This window comes from Aplysia californica, unplaced genomic scaffold (genome assembly GCF_000002075.1).
Source record: "Aplysia californica isolate F4 #8 unplaced genomic scaffold, AplCal3.0 scaffold00007, whole genome shotgun sequence".
NCBI lineage: Eukaryota > Metazoa > Mollusca > Gastropoda > Aplysiida > Aplysiidae > Aplysia > Aplysia californica.
In genome coordinates, this window is record NW_004797277.1 from 1,750,065 (window position 1) to 1,775,937 (window position 25,873).

Below are 25,873 nucleotides of genomic sequence, written 5' to 3' on the forward strand. Positions count from 1 at the left end.
AAATTGAACGAATGTGCATGTTTTCCTATGGATGTATATGTTCCCCGCTAATTTACAGATCTGCGCGTTTTTACGATGGTATAATTGCGTGGCCATCTTAAGATGGCGATGCGCGTTTTAAAGATGGTATAATTGCGCAGCAATCTGAATATTGCGTGAATATTTCATTAGTATAAAAATATTAAAATTAACATATATAAAACTGAAGAGCTCACAAGAATTATACAATGCCAGGTATCCAACTCAAAGTTCACAAAGTGCATTCAATTTATTTTATATTTTTGAAATGATAAGAATTTTAATTTTAATTTCCATTTTCATATTTTTACACTTTTGTAAAAGGTATGTGAATGTTCCTTGATGTGAGTAAAAGAATAAGTAAAGATGGAAGTGAATTTTTAACAAAAATTATTTTTAAAATATAAAATAAATTAAAAGTGCTATGTCAACTTTGAGTTTGATACCTGGCATTGTATCATTCTTGTGAGCTCTTCAGTTTTATATGTTAATTTTAATTTTAATTTTCATATTTTTACGCTTATGAAAATGTATGTATGTGAATGTTCCTTGATGTGAATAAAAGAATAAAGATGGAAGTGTATTTTTAAAAATATAAATTATTTTTAAAATACACATGTATAAAATATTAATGCAATCTTCAGATTGCCCCGCAATTATGCGATCATTAAAATGGGCAGCGCAATCTTAAAATGGCTGTGCCATCTTAAGATGGCTGTGCAATTAAATGATCATAAAAACGCGGATCTGTTAATTGCGCAGAACATATGCATTTTCCCTAGTCCTTAAAAGGATACAATATTGCTTTATCATGCTACGTGGAGACACACAAGAGGGCTTGACCTCTCTGGGACAGCTCAATAAGACGTATACCTCGTAGGTAGAGTTTGACAGGAAAAGTACCCGACTCTTGGACAACTCAGTGTGATAGACAGAAAGGGAGAGAGAAAGGGGCGGGGAGGCATTGAAGGGATCACTATTGGCACTGTTCTTTTTATTTCTGTGTAAAGTGCACTAAGCACTCCATTTGTGGAAAAGTGACATATAAATGTAATATATTATTATTGTACATGGAGTGGAGGACACCACACTGGCATGTGCTCAAGGACTTGACCCTGCTAGGATGTTTCACTAAGACTGACAAACATTTACCCTTGTTTGTCTATTATGACTGAAGGATGACACGAAAGCAATGGTAATGTTTCACCTAAGACAAACGAATGTTTATCCTGCTTGTCTATAATAACCAAAGAATGACAAGAAAGTGGGTGGTAATGGGTTTCACTGACAGTGGAGTCTGTAGCGGCGGTGCAAGACACAGTTAAAGGAGAGACTCTTGTCTTAACCTGGAAAATCCCAGATTGTTTCCAGGAAGGTCACATAATTGACAATGAGAAGAATGAGAGAAATGACAATGCCCCTAAATTACATTTGCTCTGACATACAAGATTGGTCAAAGCAGCTCATTTTTTGTTAATCTATACTGTGTCGATGGGGGTTATAAATATGTACAAAAATATAACTACATCAACTTCTGTACTTGACTCTGAGGTCAGTGTGTTACTAGATTGTGTCCACTTTCAAATGTATGTGGGGCAGATTCTCAGATCAGAGTATTTAAAAACCAGCTCAAATGTAGAATGTTGGATGCAGGTGAATCTGTTGGCAAATAGAAATAGCAGATTTTGTTAATACAATTTTTTGTTGTAAGACTTCTGGTCTTTTTTCATTAAAATCTTAATAAATGACATTATCCATGTTTCTTTCTGCTGTGATAAAAGAGTTCACGATGGCTTTTTTTTTCTCTTACCAAGAGAAGGGAATGTACCAGCTACATGTTTCCTATTCTCACTGCAATACTCCAATACCAAACCTAAAGATTTTTTTGTTTTTGTTGCTGACTCCAATAAAAGAGAACTTGTTAATTTCTGTTAGTCTTTCTCTCTTGCTCCCTCCCTCGCTCACTCCCTCTCTCTCTCCCTCCCTCCCTCCCTCTCTCTCTCTCTCTCTCTATCTCTCTCTCTCTCTCTCTATCTCTCTCTCTCTATCTCTCTCTCTCTCTCTCTCTCTATCTCTCTCATATTCCCCCGTCTTTCCTTTTCTCTCCCAGATACAACTGAGAGATTGCTTAGAAAGAGGCAGATGTTGAAGCGATACAGCACCATGAGTACAGCCTGGGTTGGAGACTTGAGGTTCCGCTCCCCACTGACTGGTGCTCAGGCTAAGGCCATACTGGCCAGACTGAAGGTGGAGACTGAGGCTAAGGCGGTAAGTGTGTGTTTGTGTGAGAGGAGGAGGGGGGGAGGGGAGTGTATGATTTTATATATGTACGTGTGTGTGTGTGTAGTGTGTTAGGTTATTTTTGTTCCCACAGATGCATTACGACATTCATGTTAGGTGTGATGTTTGTGTAAACATACAGTAGTGTTCATACATGAACATACTCTTCAAAAAAAGAAACCTCACACTCACTTTTAAAATTGAACTTTTTAATAAAGTGCACATAATAAAAAGAACAAAATAAGGCAATGTTCTGGCAGAAGATAACTATACCTACGTTCAAAACGTTAGCCCTGGTGAACAAACCGAATGTCCTACACAAGCTTGTAAACAGAAAGGGGTACACAAAAAGTCAGTACCTGGTATGAGCACCATTTACGTTGATCACTAGTCGGCATCGGGAACTCATGAATGCAATCAAATTTGCAATAACATGTTGCAGAGTGGTCTGCCACTCATGCTGGAGTGCTACAAGGAGCTCTGGAAGTGTCTGAGATGGCGGATTCCTCTGCCGCTCATGTCGATCCTTCTCATCCCATAGGTGTTCAATTAAGAGACAAATCTGATTGATTTGGGGCACTTCTCATTGTCAATTACGTGACCTTCCTGGAACAATCTGGGAGTTTTCCAGGTTAAGACAAGAGTCTCTCCTTTAACTGTGTCTTGCACCACCGCTACTGACTCCACTGTCAGTGAAACCCATTACCACCCACTTTCTTGTCATTCTTTGGTTATTATAGGCCATGGTAGAGTCTGATTCTTATTGGCACGCAGGAAGTCCTCACCTACTCGTGCAACATTCAGACGAGTGTTGTCCTTCTGAAAAATGCCACCATTAGTGTTCAGGTATGGAACAACCTGAGGATGCAGGATATCTTCCCTGCACCTGTCACCCGTCAAAATCTCTGCCACATGCACAAGATCAGTCCTGCCGTCATGACGGATTCCTCCCCACACCTTGACACTCCCGCCTCTTAAACGCCCGACTTGTTGAATGCAGTTGGGAGCAAAATGCTCTCCCCAACATTGATAGATCCGTGCACGTCCATCAGCTTGTGTAAGGAGAAAAGTTAGAAAATGTGACTCGTCCATGATAAAAAAAAACCCAGTTCTCCAAAGTGCACAGGGCCACCACACTGTGTGCTGCCACCACTGGAGACATTCTGCCACGTGATGTGTGTTCAGCATGTTACGTCAAACTGGTCTTTGAACAAAGAGTTCTGCCTCCCTGAGATGTTTGTGGACGTCTTGTCAGAAATTCTTCTGTGTCCAGAGCATCTGTAGACGTAGCTGTTGTGGTTCAATCTTGAAGGTGGCACACACGGGATATAATGATGTTCATAGGATGTTCATAGTTGTATGATATTCGTTTTTATATGATATTATGTCCATATTGATATAGATTGTTCACAGAAGTATGATATTTCTTTTGATGTTAAATGTTCATGCTTCTTCTTTCCTATCAAACATTTATCGTCGCTATCTCCCCTTCTTCTTTTTTGTGTTTGTTACTCTCTTGTAACACCTCTAATCTTCTGCACTTATATGACCTTATTGTGTTGCAAGTGCCGTAAAACTCTTACTAAAACTAAAAAAAGATTTATGATGTCCATGTACGTGCCATGTCCTTGTCACTGGTGAATGTCCCCAGATGCTACGGGACCTGTTCATGTACACGGTGTTCATGGTGGCGGTTGTGGTGATGACCTATGGACACATGGACGTCTACTATAGGTACATGCAGACCAAGTACACCCGCGAGCTGCTGGTAGGGGCACAGTCCTATGTGGATGAGGTAAGAGGGAATGGGCTCTAGTCTCTGCGTGTGTGGCTGCTTGTCTTTGTATACATTGTACATGTGTGTGTGTGTGTGTATGTATGTTTCTGTATGGTTGTATACATGGGTAAGTTTGCATTTGTTTTAGTCGTATTTGTTTTTCTCCATTTGACAGTTTCACAGCCTGTATGGTGTATTTAGAATTTACAATCAATATTGTATTGTGTTTGTTCATGTTACATCAAGTATTTTATCACAATGTGTATGATGTTTGGTCATTTCACTAGTCCCTCTGAAAGGCTTCGGGATGGGGGGGGGGGTAGTTACTTTTTAGTGTATGTATGCGTACAATTACTGTCTCATGCCTTTCCTGGAGTAATGGGTGTGGGAAGGACTGCTGAAATGTCTGGCTTATTGCATGTTTGTTGTCACCCACAGGAGGAGCACAGCCAGTGGCTGGAAAAGGTAAGATATCTACCCTGCTACACTTCAGATGGTTGGGGGAGGGGGGAGAAGGGGCGGAGCTGATGTCAAGGGTTTGGTGTCTGTGGTGCAACGGTCAAGCTCTCTGTCATATATGATAGTATGTAGAAGAGAAAGTGAGTTCAATTCTAGTGTGGGGAATTTTTGTTTTTCCTCTATCTCTTCCCTTTTTCATTAGTTCCTGTTGGGGTCAAACAGTCCGCCTTCTAAAAATGATATCTACAATGCACTGACAGGGGCAGAAAACCTTTATAATAATTGAAGGTGTCAGGGGATCATTGATAGGAGCAGCTGTCTGCCTGTCTTTCAGTTGCTCTATTTCAAGTATTGTTCTTCCATCAAGCTCTTTTTGTCCCTGTCTCTCTTCGTCTTGTGTATCTCTTTCTATCTTTACATCACATTTTTCTTTCTCTCTCTGTCTCTCTCAGTCTCTCTCTCTTTCTCCCTCTCTCTCTTTTTCTCTTTCTCTCTCTGTCTTCCTCTCTCTCTCTTTTCCTCTCTCTCTCTGTCTTCCTCTTTCTCTCTTTCTTCCTCTCTCTCTCCTCTCTCTCTCTCACTCTCTCTCTCTCTCTCTCTCTCTCTCTCTCTCATGCACCCCCGCCCTCTTTTGAGCTTACCATCTGTCCCTGCTGCATTTTGCATTTTCTGTCTGTCTATCTCACCACCTCTCTCTCTCTCTCTTCCTCTCCATATCTCTTTCTCTCTCTGCCTCAGTCTTTTTGTCCATTTGTTTGTCTACCCCTGGATCTTTCTGTCCTTCTGTAGTGTCACCTCTGTCTCCTCTTCCTTCAACCCCACAGATCCACTACGTGTCAGACATCTGGGACTATCTGGTGGACACACTGGTACCCCAACTGCTCCCCGACCAGCCTGAGCTGGCACAGAGCTACAACTCTTACCTGGTGGGACCCATCAGGGTCAGGCAGGTCCGTGTGGAGCCTGATCACAGTGAGTGGTTCGGTCGTAGTGAGTCAGTCACACAATCACAGTGAGTGGTTCGGTCATAGTGAGTCAGTCATACAATCACAGTGAGTGGTTCGGTCGTAGTGAGTCAGTAACACAATCACAGTGAGTCTTTTCATCATAGTGAGTCAGTCACACAGTCAGTGTGAGTGGTTCGGTCATAGTGAGTCAGTCATACAATCACAATGAGTGGTTCGGACATAGTGAGTCAGTCATACAGTCATACAATCACAGTGAGTGGTTCGGTCATAGTGAGTCAGTCACACAATCACAGTGAGTGGTTTGGTCGTAGTGAGTCAGTCATACAGTCATACAATCACAGTGAGTGGTTTGGTCATAGTGAGTCAGTCATACAATGACAGTGAGTGGTTCGGTCATGTGAGTCAGTCATACAATCTCTGTGAGTCGTTTGGTCATAGTGAGTCTGTCACTCAAATGAGTTACATGGATAGTGAGTCACATAGTCACAGTGAGTCATTTGTTGACAGTGAGTCACATGTTTATAGTGAGTCAAATGTTGACTGAGTCAAACAGTCACAGTGAGTCGCATGGCCACACAGGAACAGTGAATCACATGACCAGAGCAAGTCCTGCAGATTTGAAAAATTAAGTCACAAGAAGTCAGTATCACAATGATGGCCTATGTGAACAACCATATCCCTAGCTTGGCCTTGGAAGAAAATGTAGATTTTGTCTCATGTCTTTCAATCTTTTTCCTCTCTCTCCCTCCCTCTCTCTCTCTCTGACAATCTCACTCTCCTTTTTCTCTGTCTCTCTTGCCTCTCTTTCCTTTCTCTCTCTCTCTCTCTCCCCTTTTCCATCTCTCTCTCTGTTCCTATTTTCCCTCTATCACTCTCTTACCTTGTGACTTCTTGCTACCATCTATCACTCCTCTGTCTCCCAGGTAGTTGTGACTCCAGCTTCAATGTCTACGGTGGTCTGAGGAATGTGTTTGGCCATCAGTTCTGCACATATTCCTTGAATGAGGGTCAGGAAGAGAAGCGGAGCTTCAACCACACCTGGTCCATGCCCTCTAGCCTGCCAGCAGATGAAATGCAGGACTCCCCGTATGTGTATCGCTCAGCTGAGGAACTCAGAACACTACCATTCAAAGGTAGGTACTGTTGTGTAAAAGAAAAGTGTGTTTGTGTGTGTGTGTGTGTGTGTATGTGTGTGTGTGTATGTTATAGCGTTGAGAGTGACATGCAATGTGGTCACAAAGGGGTGTATTGTAAGCTTGATGTGGCTTGTAGTCTTGTACTAGATGTGTGTTATTGACTGAAGTCTGAGTTGACATAATATAGTCATGTAGATTTGTGTTAAGGGATGGGTCTAAAGAGGCATATGTCCTCATGAATGTGTGTGTGTTTGTTTATGTGTGTGCTGAATCTGTTGTGGTATAATATGATCATGTAGATAAATGTAGTGTCTCCCCCCCCTCCCCCCAGGTCACCATGGATGGTACCCTGGTGGTGGCTATGTGACCGTGCTCCCGCGAGACAATGCTCAGATCGCCGAGACCATCTTGCTGGAACTCAGCAAGTCCGACTGGATTGACCAGATGACCAGGTCAGCCTGTCTATATATGCCTGACTTGATGGCTTATTGTGCCTGGGACCTGATAACAAGGCCTGTCTCTCAATGTATCTTTGACTTGATGATTGAGTTCAACTTGTCTGTCAGCTACTGGTATTCCTGGTTGTTTATCTTTGTGTGTGACGGAGATAGAGAGGGAGAGTGTATCATAGTCCTGGTGATGAATGTGTGTGTGTGGGGGGGGGGGGGGGGTGAGTGTGTGTGGATGGGTGAATCTATACTTGTTTGTATGTGTCGGAGCATATGTGTGTGTTTATCTTTGATAACATTTCTGATGGCAGGCTCTATCAATCTGTGTATGTCATTCTCTACCTGTCTGTCTGACTGTATCTAGAGCTAACTGCCTGTGTTCATCGGTTTGTGTGTCTCTAAAAAAAAACAAATGTGTCTGGACACAGTGGAATCACGCACTCAATATTGGTATCATCTTAAAGCCGTTTCTTGCTTTTGATGACAAAAAAACCGTACCTATTTATCTTGAATAGAAGCTGAGATTTTTGCATTTGAAGGAGGTGGGGGTTGCCTGGTATCAGAGGTTAAATAGCGAGAAACAGCTGCCAAAATTTGATGACATAACAAATCTTGAGTGTCTTTTGAAACTGCAAATTGACATTTTTGTGCCTTTTATCAATGTTTTGAAGTACACGCCACATATAAATATGTTTTAACATGGACATAGAATATAGTAAAAGGTATTGAGCCAATCAATTTCATTAATGTGATGAGCACCTGATTTCTGCATGATGCAGCTCAAATGTATAGGTCTGTCTCTAGGTGTAATGTCTGTGGGCTAACGGCTTGTGTTTGTGTTCTCCCCCCCCCCCCCACCCCCCACCAGATGCATATTAGTGGAGTTGACCATGTACAACCCCAACGTCCACTTGTTCACCAACGTGCGACTCTCATTTGAGTTTGAAAACTACGGTGGGATCTTCCCCATGAAGTCTTTCTTCACCTCACAGCTCTTTCACTACACGGAGGAGAAGAAAGTCTGGCTGCAGTATGCAGAGGTAAGTCTGGGACTGCAGAAGTGAGTGAGGAAGTAAAGGTCTGATTGGGCATAATTGAAATAAGGCAAGTTAATCAGTTGTTATTGTTTACTCCCCCTTGGACACAATTTATATCATTGGGGGGGGGGGGGGGATGTTGCTGCTGTCTCTGACAGAGTAGGACACAACATCCTAGCGGAACAGTTAAGATACTTGATAAAATAGACTTCCCCATTCCAGATAGTGGACATACACTGAGGTGAGTTGGGTATGAAAGTTGGAGTGTGTCAAGAAACAGGTGTCCTGGGGTGTGGACCAAGGTGAACCAGGGATGTATAGATTAGTAGTGAGTCAAGGAGTGTAGGTAGATATGTAGCGATAAGCAAGTAGATATGTATCGGTGTGTCGGGGTGTATGTTGATATGTTAAGGTGAGCAGGATACATTTGGGTGTGTTAGATATGTAGAGGAGGTGAGTTAGGATATTGGTAGATACAAAGGTGAGTTGGGGAGTATTAGATCTGTAGAGAAGGTGAATCGGGGTATATTAAGTATGTAAAGGAGGTGAATCAGGGTATTGCTAGATACAGAAGAGATGAGTTAGGTATTGGTAAATATAGAGGCGAGTCAAAATGTACATACAGGTGAGCCTGAATATCGCAATAGCAAATCATGATCTAGAGATGGATGGGGGAAGTGTAGGTGTGCGTACATCTGTTTTCCATGAGGGGAGAGGGAGGTGCCATGTGTAACATTGAACAATGTTGGGTTTTTTTTGTAACCCCCCCCAAACCCACCTGTATTGTGTCTTGGCCAGGCTATCACAGTCTTGTGTGTTGTGTTCTACACGTTTGTGGAGGTCAAGTCCATGCTAAGACTTGGGATCCGGCAATATTTCAGTGACATTTGGAACTGGACCGAGGTGAGGTGTATCATGATTCATTTGTGTGTGATGTGAGTGTGATTCGTCCCCAGTGTAATGGGATTGTGGTATTTCTCCAGTGTAATGTCACTTCTGGATGTCTTCTATTTACAGACACTGATGTGTCCTCAGTATTATGTCACTGTAGAAAAGCCATCAGTGTGTATCTGTGAGGTGGTCTGGGAAAAGTGAACACATTTTAATTTGTTCACATTTTAAAATGACCCTGCTTTCTCACAGGTCTTTCACTTTCCTTCATGCATTTTTTAATATCTCAATTTTTGACAGTGAGTGGAGCATATTTTAGGTTTAAAAACTGCAAAATATAAAGCTGAGAATATAGCACTTTTGAAGGAATGCAGTTATTGTTTCTGACATATTGTTGGAATATTTTTATTGAAATTGTCAGATAAACACTTCTGAGTGGGTGGTTGGCGGGTGTTGTAGTGCGGTTATCTCCTCTAGTAGTATTACCTCTAGTCTTTTGCACTTATATGATCTATTTGTGCTGAAAGTGCTGTTAAACTCTTACTTAAACTAAATGTTTCTGAATAAGAAAATGCAGAAAGTGAACTTTCAAATAATACTATTCTTTTTTTTTAAGATGGAAAATTTGCCAATACCTGCAAATATTTGGATCACTGGGCACATTTTAACAGGTTTCAAAGATCATGAACAGAGTTGGGCTTTTCAAGTTTCTTTCTCTTGAGTTACTTACCCCCTCTACTTTTCAATTACTTTTACTTTATTTCCTCTACCTTGAGTTTTTTTGTAACTACTTGCGTTACTCCTCTCTGAGTAGTATGAGTACATGCGTTTGGTATTCATCAACTACTTTAAAATGTCATTGGTTGGTTATACTTCTCTGCCTCTGCTCTGGTCATGTATGTCGAGAAGGGTGGCTCAGAAAAAATCTCAGAATACAAGTTTGGTAAGACTGTGAAGTCTCCAATTTTATATCATTGTAGAATGTCCTGTGTGTTATGTCCCTGCGTTATGCCCGTAGTGTTATGTCGCTTTGTTATCTCCCCAGATCTTAGTGCTACTGGTAAGCTACACCAGCGGGCTGTTCTTCTTTCTGCGCTACTCTGCACGCCTGGAAGTGTTCTCTCTGTTCCGGAAGTATGGTCACAGCCGCTTTATAGACTTCAGCTTGGCCTTCTTCCGAGATGAGGAGCTGCAGGTGTCGCTGGGCCTGCTGGCTGCACTGGTCATCTACAAGATGCTCAAGATTATCACGTGAGTAATTGGGGGGGTTATTCAAGATTGTCTTGTCATTTTACCAGAATAATGCTGCGAGTACTAATGAGAAGATTGAGAAAAGGTCTAGGACCAGAGAAAACACAACCCTGCTTTGTTCCTGACAAGGGCACCAGAAATGCTATGTTCACCTTAACAATGTTAATGGAAAGATGTATTGAAGCACAGAAAGATCTGTATTTATGCTTCAATAGATTATTCTAAGGCGTTCGATAAAGTTAGACATGATGAGCTATTTAAAATACTGGAAAAGCTGGGAAAGATCTAAGAATTATCAGGAATTTGTACAGGGACCAAAACGCTGCTGTATGAATTTATGGAGAATACAGTGAATATACAGGATGTCTTTAATATATACAGTGAAACAATCCTTAGTAACATAGAAGAATGTCTAGGTATCAAAGTGAATGGTGGAAATATTAATAGCATCAGATATGCCGATGACACAGTTTTAATAGCAGACTCAGAAAAGGACTTTCAATCGCATTTAGATACTGCTGTAACAGAAAGTGAACGTAAAGGATTATAGCATGGTAATGTCCAAAAAAGCAGCAAATCCTATTTGTAACCTCATATGCAAAGGCGAAAAGATCAAACAAGTCCAACACGTTAAATATCTAGGGTATATATATCTGATGCCAAATGTTCCACAGAAATAAAACAGAGAATTGCAATGGCTAAAGTTAGTTTCCATAAAATGAGCCCAATCCTGAAAAATAGAAACATCTCAATGACTACCAAAATTAAAGTTCTGAAATGCAATGTATGGTCAACCCTTTTATATGGCTGTAAATGCTGAATAATCACTAAAGACAGTGAAAATAAAATAGAAGCAGCAGAAATGTGGTTTCTTAAGAGACTGCTCAGAATATCGTGGAAGGAAAAGAAATCAAATGAGGTAGTGTCTGTTGCAGATCTGGCTCTGGATGATGATGATGAAGATCTTGTGAGTCATATGGGGGTGGGAGTAACTCAAGATTATCATGAGTTACTTGGGGGGGGGGGGGGTATATATTCAAGATTATCACCTGGGAGTGGGGGGAACGGAAGTTTTGCTCAAAATTATTACATTAGATTGGTGTTTGAGAGAAAGGAGGAAGGTATCTGGTTATCTCCAAGAAAGATAGTCAAGTGAGTCCAAGTGGCAATGTATGCTAACCCATGTTCATTTTTGAGTAAGGTCAAAGGAAAAGACCACTTGAGAAGATCTGGGCACATGTTTGACCCACTAAGGTTATGGGAAACTGCCCAATGCTGGAAACCGTCTTGGTGTTTGTGTCTCTTGACTTGACATCTGGTTTGATGAGTAGGGTTTTTGTCTTCGCCTTGCTTGTGAGGTAAATTAATTCCTGTCTGGGGGGAAATATTTTATCAAGTTGCTCCATCTTAGTCTTAGGGGAAGATATATTGTCCCAAAAGTTGAAAGCAAGTCACCTTTTACAGTGTGTAATCGTGTGGATAATAATCATTTCCTACAATCTGCTTCTACTAGTCCTCTGTATATAAAAACCACTCACTGTGCCTTTTGTGCTTTCCTTTTATCCACTTCCAGATTCAACCCGTTTTTAGCAACCTTCACCCACACGATCTTCCTCTCACGTGCGGACTGCATAGGCTACTCAGCCATGACAGCAGCCTACCTGGTGGCCTTTGGCATCTTCGGCATGCTGTCCTTTGGCTCAAAACTCATTGGTTATTACTCATTTGACCGGGCTCTGCTGCGTCTTTTCTTCTTCATCATGGGTGAGCCTGACTTCCACAAATTGGTTGCGGCCAACTACGCCATGGGTCACTTATTCTTCCTGTCGGCTTTGTTTGTCACTCAGTACATCATCATCAACTTCTTCATTGCCATCCTGCGAGAATGGCTCAACATCGCCCGCTGCCTAACCTACAACGAGGAGAACGCCACTCTCGCCTACATGATCCAATCGCTCAAACTTTACCTTGGCCTTGGACCAAAGAACGTCCGTCGGATAACTAACTGATCATCCCCACAAATGAAATCTCAAACTGATTGTTTCCTCAAACTCAAACCAGAATACTGACTGATTGTCACAGCAAACAGGAACTCAACGCCAAATCATGGACTGGTTGTCTCTGCAAACCAGACATTTGACCAATTGTGACCCGTATCAAGAATTGATTTCTTTATGTTGATATAGGACAAAAGTTAGGCTCGTTGTAGAAGCAGTGGAAAGTGATTCTATCTCATGTGTTACGTTCGATTTCGATAAACGTTAATCTTTGTTGAGTTAAGAAGACATTTCACTTTTGTTTTGTGTTCAATAAAGTATAAAGAGAGAGAATGAGTAGGATCCTGTGTTGACTGATTGATTTTAAATGTTTAGCCCCCATCGACTCAATTTGTATCATTTAAGAAGGAAATGGTTATTCTCACCCAGGGTGAGAATAACCCATGTCTCGCTATTCTCACCCCCTTGTTTTAGTTTTACCGGAAATAATCCTAGAGATATCAGATCGTGTCTGGCCCGGAGAATTTCATTTGGCTATCTGGCTCTTTTTTGGCTCCAAACTCCAAATGTTCAAGAAGAAGAGGGAAGAAAAAAAAAAAATAAATAAAAGTGTAGTAAAGAGCTGGGATTGTTTGATTATTAAACTAGTTAAAGTTAACACTATTTAATGCCCTTGCCCATTTGGTCTGAATAATTTACAACCCTTCTACCGTCATGCAAGAGCATTTATTGTCTCGTGCTTGTGTCTCATTACGTTTGTACATGCTCTCCGTTCCTTGAACCATAATTTATTGTGTGCAGGCAGAGAGTGAGGAACCGGCCATCGTTAAGTATGTAAACAACGAATGGTGCGGCCGGTTCCACATTCCACTCTGTAGCGTCGGCTGTGAGCTTTTTTTTTTACTGGAGAGGCAAAAAATGTTTTTAGATTATTATTATTCGTTTCCAACCACATGCGGTAAGCCACCAAGGGCCTAGGTGATTTTATCAGCCTGCGAGAGGTCGGGGAGTCCTCGCCTCACGCCTACACCGGGGTGGAAACTATTCTCACCAGGGGGCGGGGGTGGTGTGAGAGTAGCGAGACATGGGTTATTCTCACCCTGGGTGAAAATAAAGGGGGCCATTTAAGAAAGTCTGCTGCTGCCCTCCTGACCTGACTGTCAAGTTGTGAAGAGGATACCTTTGGCAGAAAGATGAGAAATAATAAGGGGATAGAACTGACATCTTTGAGGAGTCCTAACTATTCCATTGCTCATCTAGATCGGTAATGTGTTACATGCATATGTGGCAATCCTCACTTGGTCAGGAAATCCAGCTCAGGGCAAAATTGTTTTCTGAATCACAGAATCAACTGTCTAATGACAAGAGTACCCAGTCCAGGCCAAAAAAACAAATCATACACAGGCATAGTTGAGTTTTGAATGAGTTTATTGTGCAGTGATCCCCCACACATATCTGGAATGAGAGAAACAATCGATAGCGCGAAATACGAACATGAGCGCTTTACACAATGATGAGCATCATAAACAAACAAAAGCGCTATCACAGAAACACACTGAGCCTCCCCCGAGCAAAAGTACAAGAACTTCATGGAGCAGTCATGTTAAAGGTCAGGGTCAAAGTTCAAACAAGTTGGCACTGATTTACGAAGAACTCGGGGAAAGGCATTGGAGTCAGTGGACAAGACAAACGCATGGATAACAACACTCCATGATCACATACACAAGCCCTAATTACTCGCACAGACATAAATCTTAACCTGACCACACACAAGATTTTTGTGTCACAAGTCGCTAGCAGGAATGCAGAGATCCTGGGAGAGGCACTGTCGCAGTTCACGCAGACTGCCAGGAAAAACAAACACACTGACAAGACACACATCTGAACACATTTCTGAGAATTTCTCAAGACAAAAAAATATGTCCCAGTAAACCTTCATGATTATGCTCAAAATGTACAAAAAAGTCTGGAGCACAAAGTGAAAATGTAGGAATAGGAAATCTGATCCACAGGATTAGGAGAAATAGAAATGCAATCTGGCAACACAGGATAGATCAATACTTGACAGACAGTCGCCATGGCAACGCGTCGTAGACCAATGACATACTGAACTGGGTGCAACGTCAAGCAGTGTCCCACTACAGCCACCTTTCCAATCTCAAGGCATAAATACATATATAGAAACAAGTTTTCTCCACCAGCTCCAAACAGCTGCTGGTGGCACACAAATGTACACACATGTATGTGACATCAGCAGCTCTTGTGTACACATTCTGTCCACACCTGAGTGCGGCATCATCAACTGATGAGCACACATCATCGACTGTGGTGTATACATCATGTCTGGTATGGCAAGTCGGCTAAAAGTGGCACACACAGTGAGCCAGGCACAAGCAATGAGATGTCTCCCTGCCGAGACCCGCCATGACAAAATAAATAAATGTTAAGATAAAATCTTTCCATAAATTAGATGAGAAAAAAAAAGGTCAAACTTTGCAGTACACTCTCATGTTTTTTACAATAGCACACAGACAAACACACACACTTACACACATCATCCAAACAGATCATGTGTTGGTGTATCATGGATTAGCCAACTAGCACATCAATCCTCAATCATTTTACACATACTTCAATTGTCAATCAAACGTACATGTACCTATCATTGTACAATCAGTAAATCATGTTCCCATCATCACCACAAAAGCACCCATCATAACCATAAGCAAAACCATCCTTGCTGATGCATACACTACTGTCACTGTCATCTTCATTGCAACTCGCATTTTTACCAAGATCATCCCCAAATTCCATAACGGCGAACAGATTATTACCAGATCCTTTTAGTGTCAACAAATTATTTATTTTTTTAGATTCAAGACAGCAAATGATTTCCAGATTCGATTGTGGTGAACAGTTTTCCCCAAACCCAGTCTGAGCAAACATTTTCTAAGTCATGCAATGTAAAACAAAAACCAAATATTCCAAAACAGATGCTGACAATGGAGGAGGGATTTTCCCCCAACAAACCTAGCAGTTGTAGGCAAATTATTCCCAAGACAGACGTTAATAGTTAAACGAAGAACAAGTTATTCCAAGACTCTCATTTTGGCGTTAACATTATTCCGAGAATCCACCACGGTAAAAAAACAACTCTGGTCTTCTTGTAGAGAACAAGTTATTCCCAGACTCCAGTGAGGAGAACAAATTAGCTGCTTATTCTACATAAAACAAAAGTGTATCTTAAAAAATTATTCCCGAACAAATGAATTTCAGGAGACAAAGTTATCCATGCTATTATAGTGAGCTAATTAATAATTCCCTAATAGATGCCATTCTAGTTAAGGAAATAATCCCACACTCCATGACAGAGGAGCAGACAGCTAAAAGAAAACCTCCCAAATATGCTCCAGGTAGGAGCTTTCTTAATACCAAATTATTGCACATGTGGGCAATACCGAATCTTGGAATCACCCTCGTTAGATAGGTAGCTGTCGATCATCCAGCGAAAAGGAAAAAAAAAAAAAAGAGGGAAAGGCAACATAAGTGCTGGAGACCGAAACGCACTGATAAAACCGTGTCGGACAGCATGCCATTAAGGTACAGTCTAGCATGCACATTGCGAAACAAGTACATTGTGAACAAATTTTCAAGTTTCAAATTTTGTCTTAAACATTTATTTCCTTTATATTAAAATATGTCAACAGCAAAATTTGTACATAATGAACAGATTTCCATGACCCCCCAATTTCGCAATGTGCATGCCAGACTACATACATATCTGACAGGACCCAGAGCACAACTTCTACATCATGCAAGTCATGGGTCAAGCACTGACCAGCATGGACATGGCCTCAATGCAGCAGTTGCACCAATATACACCTGTTATGCACATACCAATACAGGAGCCATGCACACATTATAATGCGCATCACACACACATCGACACGTACACATCAGGTGCACACCACTGTACACATGTGTCACACATGCACATCTCAGCACCAAGAGAAGAACGGGGCCCGGTGAGAGAAGCTCTGCGTGAAGATCTCGCTGTCTGCTCGGGTGCGGCCCACCACAGACTTGTTCCTCTCCACCGTCACCACAGGCATCTGGACCAGCTGGACCGGAGACTTGCCGTCCTTCAAGGCCTGGTGCAGGTTGAGAATCTGGACAGACAGAGAGAAACGAAATGACAAAACATGGACCGGTGAAAGTTTACAGCACTGTACAGAGAAGCAAACTACAGTAAACATAGCAAAGACTCGCTGATGCATCTCAATGTTTTTTTCTCTCCCAAAATGAACTCTGCTCTAATGTAAGAACATACAAATTGACCAACGAATGGATCATTACATTCACATATCACTCTTACGATAACCTATCATCAGAGACAGTATTTTTGTGCCCGGGGCCTTTCAGATTTTTCAGGCACCATATTTTTGTATTTGCTAAATTAATAGCCTGATCAGTTACTCTACTTGTGTGAAAAAATCAGTGAACTTGTGAATAGTTTTTGAATAAATTAAAATTAAAATTTTGGACGAACGCCATTTTCAAATGGTTACGTTGACAAAATGCCACTTATCTCAAAACTGCGGTGAAAAAGAAAAAGGCGTTTGTCATCGTACGGCAGTAATGTGTTTCAAATGCATAGAGACACATCAGCAAAGAGGGCATACTGTTTTGTGGCGTCCCAGTACTCGCCGAATTACTGAACATAAGTATACGTTCATAGTATAGGCAAACGAACACTAAAACATATGTGCAAATGTAATCTACAGCATAAAGAAATGGATTGCAGCACAAAAACTTTTTTTGAGAGCAAGAACAAATAAATTCCAGATAATAGACTGGAGGAAGATTACAGTACTCTATAGAGAAACATTCCAAGAAATATACAGTAGAAACCATTTATAACAGGACCGGTAATAACAGGGATCGGTAATAACGGGATTTTAATCCTCGGGGGGGGGGGGGGGGGGGGGGGGGGGGGGGGGTGTTCTCTTACCAGTTTTACCTCAAGTAAATTTTATTGGCAATAACAGGGACTCGTCAGGGCCTAATCGGTTATTACAGGGATACAAAGACCCCTTTAAATACAGTGCCGGTTAAAAATAAATAAATTAAGTGCTCACGGTTTTTTTATCTTCTACAGCCAACATATGGCCTATATTAAAGGTCTGTTTCGCAAATGGGATAAATAGTGAACAGAAGGAGAGTGGGAGGAGGTTGGCTAGTAACCCAGGACTGCACAAAGAGTCAGTTAACCTCCTAGAGAACGCACATTGTGGTCAGTAAACAACGCATACAGATGCTATTCTGGGGCAAAACTTCATTACACAGATGTTTTGATTTTGCTTTCTTTATGTATCAGAAACTTTAAAAAGCGAGCAATATCATGCGTGCTATTGAATATGCAAAACTCTTGTTTGTCAGTGTGTATGCTAGTTTGAAATGTGTTAAAGTGTTGCCTTTGCTGTGCTGCTTATTGGACGTATGTATCCGCTGCGTCCTCAAAGAGTCGCATGAAAAAGCCTAACAATAGAACTATCCCCGTGGGCAGAGCACAGTCTGTCCAGGCCTGTGAATAACAATAACAACGAGCCCACAAATAAAAATGCTGGGTTTGTCCTTGCCCCATACATATTTCTGAGATTCTAATTCAACAGGAATTTTTCTATGGTTGCAGGATCCCTGTTATATCAGGTTTCTACTGTAACCCGCTGGATGTCTACAATACAGAGAAACAATTCATAAAGCTAAGTAGAAGTTTACAGGGACAACTCACCTGGCCTCGCATCACAGACATCTGTTTCTCATAGGTGTGTCGGTCGAAGCCTTTGTCATTCTGAGGAGAGAAAAACGTCGGTGATGGAGGCTAGGCAGCATACAAACTGGCACATGTCCTCTAGGGGGTGGGGACTCTTCCACCAGACAGAGAGATCAGAGCACCTATCAACAACTCACAAGGTGTTTAGTTTAGTATAGAGTTTTACGGCACTTGCAACACAATATGGTCATATAAGTGCCGAAGATTAGAGGTAGGACAATGGATGTTTAAGAGGAAAGAAGGAGCAAACCACACCAGAGCACCCGCCAACCACCAACTCTCACAAGGTGAAATGCGATAAAGAATGGTGGAATACAGACAGATGGAGACAGCACAAAAGACAGTTTGTAAAAGAAACAAAGGCAAAGAAAGATATACAAGCATAGGGTGGGGATTGACCTAGCTAGATGCCCTGAACTCCCCGTGTTGCAGACAAAAATTAAGAAGTCTGGAAAATTCCAAATAAATGTGTTTACGAGCAAGCGAGAGAAAGAGAGAATGTGTATGTGAGAGAGAGAGATAGAAACAGACAGACAGAAGGACAGACAGGAAGAACAAGGGAGTGTGAGAGTGTGTGTGTGTATTTGCATACACACTGCATATGTTTGTGATTTGTCTTTGGATGTGCATGTCTGTGTATATGAGTAAGTGTATGCCTGAGAGAGAGAAAGTACGCATACAATGGATTTAAATAAGTACGAGTATGTGGGTGAGATTATCTATGAAGAAGTCATCTCAGGGTGAACGCTAGAGAAGTGGAATAAATTACCACTGGCATGAGATGCAAAGCACAACATTCATCCAATCACCATCGCACATGAAATATTTTCCAAAATCATTTGACCTACATTATTTTGTTATCTACAATAAATACAGAACTGGGGTCAACAAGCTCTAGAGGAGTGATCCTCCTTCCCTTTGAGACTACCCTCCACCTCCTCCATTTGTTTTTGAAGCAGCTTAATCTTGTCTAGTTTGCTTTATGAGTCATTTTATCTTGTCGGACCCTGCTCTCCAAGAGCCACTCATTCAAAAATGAACAAGTTCTCTAAGGCACAGCTATTTATGTAGCGGTTGAACCATTATAAACATTAGTCAATAAATTAAAACTGTAATGAAAATCTCAAAGCAATCAAGGTTTGCATTGTGTACCTGAGCAGATCTTTAGTAGGCCTACAACTAATTCTAAATCTACAATCCAAAGCAGATAGCAAAATCAATAATTACATTTTGATTCTAGACCAAGACCTAACAGTCTAAACTAAATGAATGATGGCAGGGTCTTTGTTGCTCACCACTAAGCACTTATTCGTTAGCACAAAAGCCAAGGAAAGTCTATGCATATGTGTGCAAAAAAAAGGTCCTTCTAATCTGTAATACACTGGTTCATTGGGTTTCCCACAATAAAAATGAAATTTTAAAAAAACAACCAAAACAAAACAAAAAACCATGGAAACAAAAGGAAGAAGGAAGACACAAGGTTCAAAGCTAACCTTAAGCACTCCTCTCAAGACAACTCCAATTCTTTTTTATTTCATAAGTTTTACGGCACTTGCAACACAATAAGGTCATGTAAGGGCCGAAGATTAGAGGTGTTTCAAGGGAGTAACAAACACAAAAAAAGGAGGAAGGGAGATAAAGACGATAGATGTTTGATAAGAAAGAAGGAGCAAACCACACCAGAGCACCCGCCAACCATCCACCTCCAATTTTTTGTTTGAGACTAAACACTATTGATCCATCATACGAGCAAGCTTTATACCACTGACGATTCCAGAACTAAATCATAGTTCTAGTTGAATAAAACAATACAATATGATGAGTGAGTAACAAAACATGATACTTAACAGGATCATGTCTGAAAAGTACAATTAACTACAAGTGGAAGTTAAGAACTTTTGCACTAAGCTATTTCCAAAGCATGGCGGAAAAAGAGCAAAAGAAAAATTCTTGTCAGTCACTCTTCATTTCCTGTGTTTTCTCAGGTCACTGTGAGTAAGTCTCATAGATTTTTCCAAGGCCAGCAGTCACTCTGGAGTCTATACACACATGCATTTTTGTTTGTGGGTGTATCTGTGTGTGTTTGTCAGTGTGTACTGTACCTTGAACAAGTCATAGAGGTCATCACAGAGGTCCTGCACAAAGTTCATATCGTTGAGGGAAGGGATTAGCAGCTCTTGTATTTCTGATGAGAATGGAACCTTAGCCTGTGGTAACCAGGCCCAGTGGTATGGATCTGTGGGGAGAAACAGGAGAAAAAATATAAATCCAGACAACAGGACGTAGGACAGTAGGCCTACATGGAGATCACGACACACAATGAGAATAAGGCAACGCTACAGGACAGAAACTGAACTTAGAAGCAAATTTTTAGTATTTAGAATTTTGATAACTAAGTTTACTATAAGAGCTCTCTGCAAAGCGCGCGTTGGTGCAGGCCTTGTGTGGAATCGGGATCCGTCATGCCTTGTTATTGAACTCAAGTGTTCGCGTTTCATTGGATGGGGTGATAGTAATTTATATCTATATTTTAGCTTTCTGTTCAAGATTGCCAGATTTCAAGTGTCAAAGCATCTTGCCTTCCCTCAATTCTTACACCTGTTACACTGAATAGTTCTACTTGAGCCATTAATTCAAGTTATTACTCTACTATGAGTTTGAGCGATTGTTTTCATCTTCACGTTTATTATATGAATCATGACACCCTAGACTGGTTATTGACAGTCGATATTCTGGTTCTAGATCTTTTCTCAGGCTCAAATTAGGATTCATTTTTATATAGTTTATGTAGGCTAATCTGATGAGGGGAAAATATAAATATAAGTAAGAACAGATCGAAATACATAAGTCACACAAGATCCCAGTGCCACACTGACATGTTGTTGACTGGATGTGTGTGTGTATATTCATAGATATAAATGGGGCAGAGGCACTGTCATTGTGTCATTGTTATGTTGTAACATGCCCCTGGAAAATGGATGAGCCCCCCCCCCCCCCCCCGGAAAATTGAGAAGCTGGGTTGGCAGTCACCCAGTATTATAATCATCTATTGTCTGAAGAATATACAGTGGAACTCGGATTTAACGAGAACTCGGATTCAACGAGATGAGATAGATTCCCCATTTTTTTCCTTCTTTAAAATCAATAAAAGTAACCCGGATTCAACGAGCACTTAAATCAGCGAGCTCGGATTCAACGAGGTCCCTTCCAGGGTGAACAGCCCCCACAGATGTGGTTTCGCTAATTTTTCACAAACTTTATCTATTCCCAGAAACCACCCATTGCACCTGCATCATGAACCATTATTCACGTAGCCGATTGCATGCGACCAATCAGCGGCCTTTTAAAATACCAACACGTGTGTTGTTGGCACGCGTACGTGTCTACTCTGGCGTGTGTCGGGGTCGGATGGGCGGCCTGCACACGTGTGGCTGTGTGTGCGTGTCGGGGAGGGGGTGGGGGGAGCACCAGCGGTCCGGGTGTTGAACGTCGCAGATACAAACGCGTCAGTCTTTTTCCCCCCAGCAACTGATCATTATTACAATAATAAGCTAGTCTTGACGTAGATCTACGTTATGAATTGTGCGCTGGTCTATGGAATCAAAAGTTGCCGTATGCTAGGCTCTACACAGCAACACAACTTTTTCTTGGTAAACAATCGAGATGACACAGGCTTGTGTATTTGAACGAATCTGTCATTTTTTTTACACAGCTCATAATATGCAGGCATTTCACTACTTGTGACTTCTCTTTCTGCATTACTTGCTCGGTGCCTGTAATTATCTACACTAAACCTCGTGTTTGCTGTAACGAACACTCAGATTCAACGAGATTTTAGGTCAGGCCCAACGACCTCTTTGAATCCGAGTTCCACTGTACTACAAAATGTAAATATGCATTCATTTAAAGATATTTTGACTTTTAATCATTGATAAATAGGTGTTTTGGGGGATCATTCTGGACGCACAGCGGCCTATTTTTCCCTCAAATTGGGGTCTTGAAAAATTTTTCCAGGATTTGGTGGGGACCCTGCACACCCTACAGCTTTAGCTCTCTAGTCAATTTTGTCAATTTGATGTTCAGATGATCTCATCCCAACAAAAAAAAGTGATGTACTGTACCATTGAGGTCAAGACAATAGACAAAGACAGAAAAGACTTCTAAAAGTCTGGAGATTAATCACTAAAATCCATCATCTATACACACACTAAACATGTACACAATACGTCCTTAGGTCAGCCCTGCCTTTAAGAACGAGTTCATGATGGAGAGAATGTACATTTCTCTTTCAAAATCATGATTTGATAACATATCATCGTAAACTTATGAATATTACTTTGCGTTTTGTTTTTATTTTTCATTTTGCTATTTGACATTTTAGAGACACCTCTGTGGTTCAAAGAGGACTTATAATTCCATTTATTTCATTTTGCCAAACATAAATAATGATGAGTACGAATATGTCATTAACACAGTCTCCACCTCTAACATCATTCTCATCAAACATGCCCCCCCCCTCCCCTCCCACTACACACACACAGACTTGGGAGACTTACAGGCCCTCCACTCGTCAGGATGTTTGAAGGGGAAGGCCAGCCCATTGTCAATGGCAGCTACAGAGATCTCCGGGTTGCTCACCATACTCCACTCCGAGTCCTGGGGAGGCAACAACAGAGCACGTAAGATGGAAACAAATAAATACAAATAAAATATTATTTTTAAAGAAATAAAAAACAACAGAAATAAAAATAATATGATAACAATAGGAATTATTTTTTCGTGAAAAACAAAAATGAAAGACAGCAGCTTAGCTGGAGTTAGAAAACAAAATTTCCTTTAAATAAAATTCTGAAGGCTGTTTCACACTCTACAGGAAAAAACAACAACCCAGAGATGAGGAAAGCACCAACACCTTTTCAACAGTCAGCTTACGTTTGAGGTAGAACCTTCCCTTTTATAGCCATATTCAATGGGAGAACACCCAGAGAGAGGAACAAAATAAAAACCCCAAACACACTTCAAGGAAGCATCATGGCGGATTCAAATCTCATTTGCTTTGTACCCCAGTCCATCATGATAAACAAAATATGTTTATGTTTCGGTACAGAGAAGCACATTGACACAATAATAGTTATTTAGCGCATGGATAAAGTAGAGAGAGATAGAAACAACAGTGGAAAAGAAACCTTAAGCTCTGACAATGTCTTTCTATGCCTTGGAGTGCTAATATCCCAACCTCAACAATGTCCTCCTATAGCATGAAATAATATCTCAACTCAATGCCCTTCAATATCCTAATGAAAACAACCCCAATATCAAACAATGAAGGAGTTTAACGTCCATCAATGTCCTAAAGAAAACTTACTTCAATTTTTCACCAATGTCGTAAAGCAGCATTACATTTACTTCTGACAATGTCCAATAAGGACATTAGGCCTACCACTATCTCTGAAACTGCCCTACAGATTTTACCCTGACCTCTGACACCCTCCAACAGTTACCACAGAGACATTACCTCAGCCTCCTCCCGGCTGGAGTCTGCAATGTTGGCCCGAGCAGGTTCATAGCGTATCAACCAGTTGTCATTGCCGCGGTCTGAAACCAGTAGGAGAAAAGACTTATCATTAAAGAGGAAAAGAAACACATCTAGTCACAAGAAGACATAAATATATTCAAAGCCTGCAAACATAACAGAAATAAAAAACAGAAACAGCTGAAACCTTACTCTCACTGGCATCTACTTTTTATCTCCCCACCCGTCTGGGAGCTCATAACCCTCATAAAAAGGATTACAATGTTCGTCAACATATGCTTCAGAAGAATTCTTCCAGTTAGCCGGCCAGAAATAATCCACAATCAGGAACTGTTGCTTTCAATTCGACAACAGCCTGAACAGGGTGAAATCCTTCTGAGACTATGTAGTGTAGATGGATCGGCCATACTCTACACAAGCCTGAAACTAATACCACAAGGCAAGCCTTAACCCTTTTGCAACATGCGGCTTTCATGGTGCGCATTCCCTAAGAACGCCATTATTTTACGTGCCCTATTCCCTGGATACATGCAATTTTAGGGCATTTTCAAAGAAATGAATCTCCACACTTTTAAATCAAAGATGTTTGTATTTGGGGTCGAAGTAAAGTTCAAATTTATGTCAACACAAGACATAATTTTTAGGATCACAAAACAAATTTTAAACCCCAATACACACACTAAACAGTTCAATGGTGTTCCTTCAATAATCTTGACGCCTGTTCAGACAGGTGTGATCCATGATAGGTATAATTTAACTAACTTTGTCATAGTCCCTTTTACTTCTTATCATTTTTGTTTCGGTTTCATAAGAGTCTCCAACTCCTCTGTAATGAGCAGTCAGTAAACATCTAACGCAAACAGTTGTTTGGGTCGTGGGACTTTGATTCCACTGAACACCAGTAAACTGAAAAATGCAGGGGAAAGTAGTTTGTGTTTCGAGCCCACAGCATGTTATCTTCTAATATTCCCTATACTTATTCTTCTTCATTATTTTTTTGCTTTGCGATACTCTCCCTTATAGCTCTACAGCTACATCGTCTCCATATTCGTATTTTCAACAACCCTGTCAGTCCCATTGTCCATCCTCTCATCCTCACTGTCTACGCATTCTAATCTCACATATGCTTGATTCTCTACAGGTCGTTTCTTTAGCAAAATCAAATGGTTATGCTTTATCGTAAACCAGCATAGTAAACTCATCCCAATCGTTATGATCTTCTTTTGTTTCAACGTCATCTTCATCATCCAATCTTCTATGTATGTAGAATCTATGACTCCTTTGAGAGTGAGTCTTCTCAACACTGGTCTGAGTGTTCAAACAACTCAACTTCTGACAGCAAGAAACAATTCCAAAATGGTTCTGAATACTTTTCAAAAGTTTGAAAGTGAAATCTTAAAAACAAGCTCTTTGTTGCATGCAGAACTACCTAATGCCAGGGTCACGCGGGGCGATCTGAAAGGTTATGAACTAGCGCGCGCTAAAGAGAAGAGGTGCGTCTCAAAGTGGTGTGATAAACATTGTGATGCTAAAAGGTTAACCTGGAAACCACAGTAGGGGAAAAAGAAAAGAAGAAAGCCAAAGGACATCTGACCCTGTGATGTGAATGCACAGGCAGGAAGAAAGGACATATCAAGAGACATTTGGACAGACTGGCCCTGGATCATGATGATTGGAGAGAGATCTTTGGTGGCCTATCTATGCTCCAAAAAGTGACCAAAGACAGAAGTGAAGTGTGTATACAGTTTGGGTACCCATAACCCTCATGATGTGTGTTGCAGGGGGTTACATTGCCATGTTTGACATGCTTCACAGAAAAGTATCAGGAGTGTGTATGTTGTGCGCATGCCATGAACACACGCTGTATATATGTCATATATGTATGTTGTGTTTCACATGTGTTTGTACAAGGTGCTGAGTAAAGTGTGTGCATATAGGTGAAGTGTGCATCAGAGGTATAAATACTGTGCATGTACATCATACCTGAGTATGTCTTGTTAAAATGAGTAGAAGGTAGTAATACCTGTGTTCCGGATGATGTAATCCAGGACGACCACTCTCTCGAACAAGTGCTGGAAGTGTTTGGCTGTGGACTCAGGAAGAGCCTCGTTGTCAAATCGACGTAGCCAGTAGTCGGCATCCTTGTAGCTGTTGACAAACAGCTGGAACGAGCCAATCTGGAAACAAGACAAAGACGCAACTTGGATATTGTCTTGGCAGAGGGTGGGAGGGAGGGTAGGATAT

At 41.1% G+C, this 25,873-nt stretch overlaps 2 protein-coding genes across 2 annotated transcripts in view; one reads left to right on the forward strand and one right to left on the reverse strand.

Moving 5' to 3' along the window:
- The first annotated feature begins 2,134 nt into the window (after positions 1-2,134).
- LOC106011520 (polycystic kidney disease 2-like 1 protein) lies at positions 2,135-12,600 on the forward strand. Its single transcript, XM_035969331.1, has 10 exons — positions 2,135-2,286; positions 3,950-4,093; positions 4,514-4,540; positions 5,359-5,506; positions 6,426-6,635; positions 6,970-7,090; positions 7,956-8,127; positions 8,923-9,027; positions 10,061-10,266; positions 11,840-12,600. The coding sequence occupies exons 1-10, from the start codon at positions 2,161-2,163 to the stop codon at positions 12,273-12,275; spliced, it is 1,695 nt and encodes a 564-aa protein (XP_035825224.1). The 5' UTR covers positions 2,135-2,160; the 3' UTR covers positions 12,276-12,600.
- Positions 12,601-13,673: 1,073 nt separating this feature from the next.
- The window catches only part of LOC101853746 (phosphatidylinositol 4-kinase type 2-beta), a gene marked incomplete in the record, with an annotated part of 19,314 nt that continues 7,114 nt past the window's right edge, over positions 13,674-25,873 (reverse strand). The window contains 6 exon segments of the mRNA XM_035969336.1: positions 13,674-16,432; positions 18,055-18,114; positions 20,199-20,332; positions 22,653-22,752; positions 23,612-23,691; positions 25,653-25,806. Of these exon segments, the coding sequence (XP_035825229.1) occupies positions 16,262-16,432; positions 18,055-18,114; positions 20,199-20,332; positions 22,653-22,752; positions 23,612-23,691; positions 25,653-25,806 (699 nt within the window).

Coding starts and splice junctions, on each gene's coding strand:
- LOC106011520 (XM_035969331.1), top strand. CDS start 2,161: ATGTTGAAGCGATACAGCACCATGAGTACAGCCTGGGTTGGAGACTTG. Junction 5,507..6,425: donor CCGTGTGGAGCCTGATCACA/GTGAGTGGTTCG, acceptor TCTGTCTCCCAG/GTAGTTGTGACTCCAGCTTC. Junction 7,091..7,955: donor TGGATTGACCAGATGACCAG/GTCAGCCTGTCT, acceptor ACCCCCCACCAG/ATGCATATTAGTGGAGTTGA.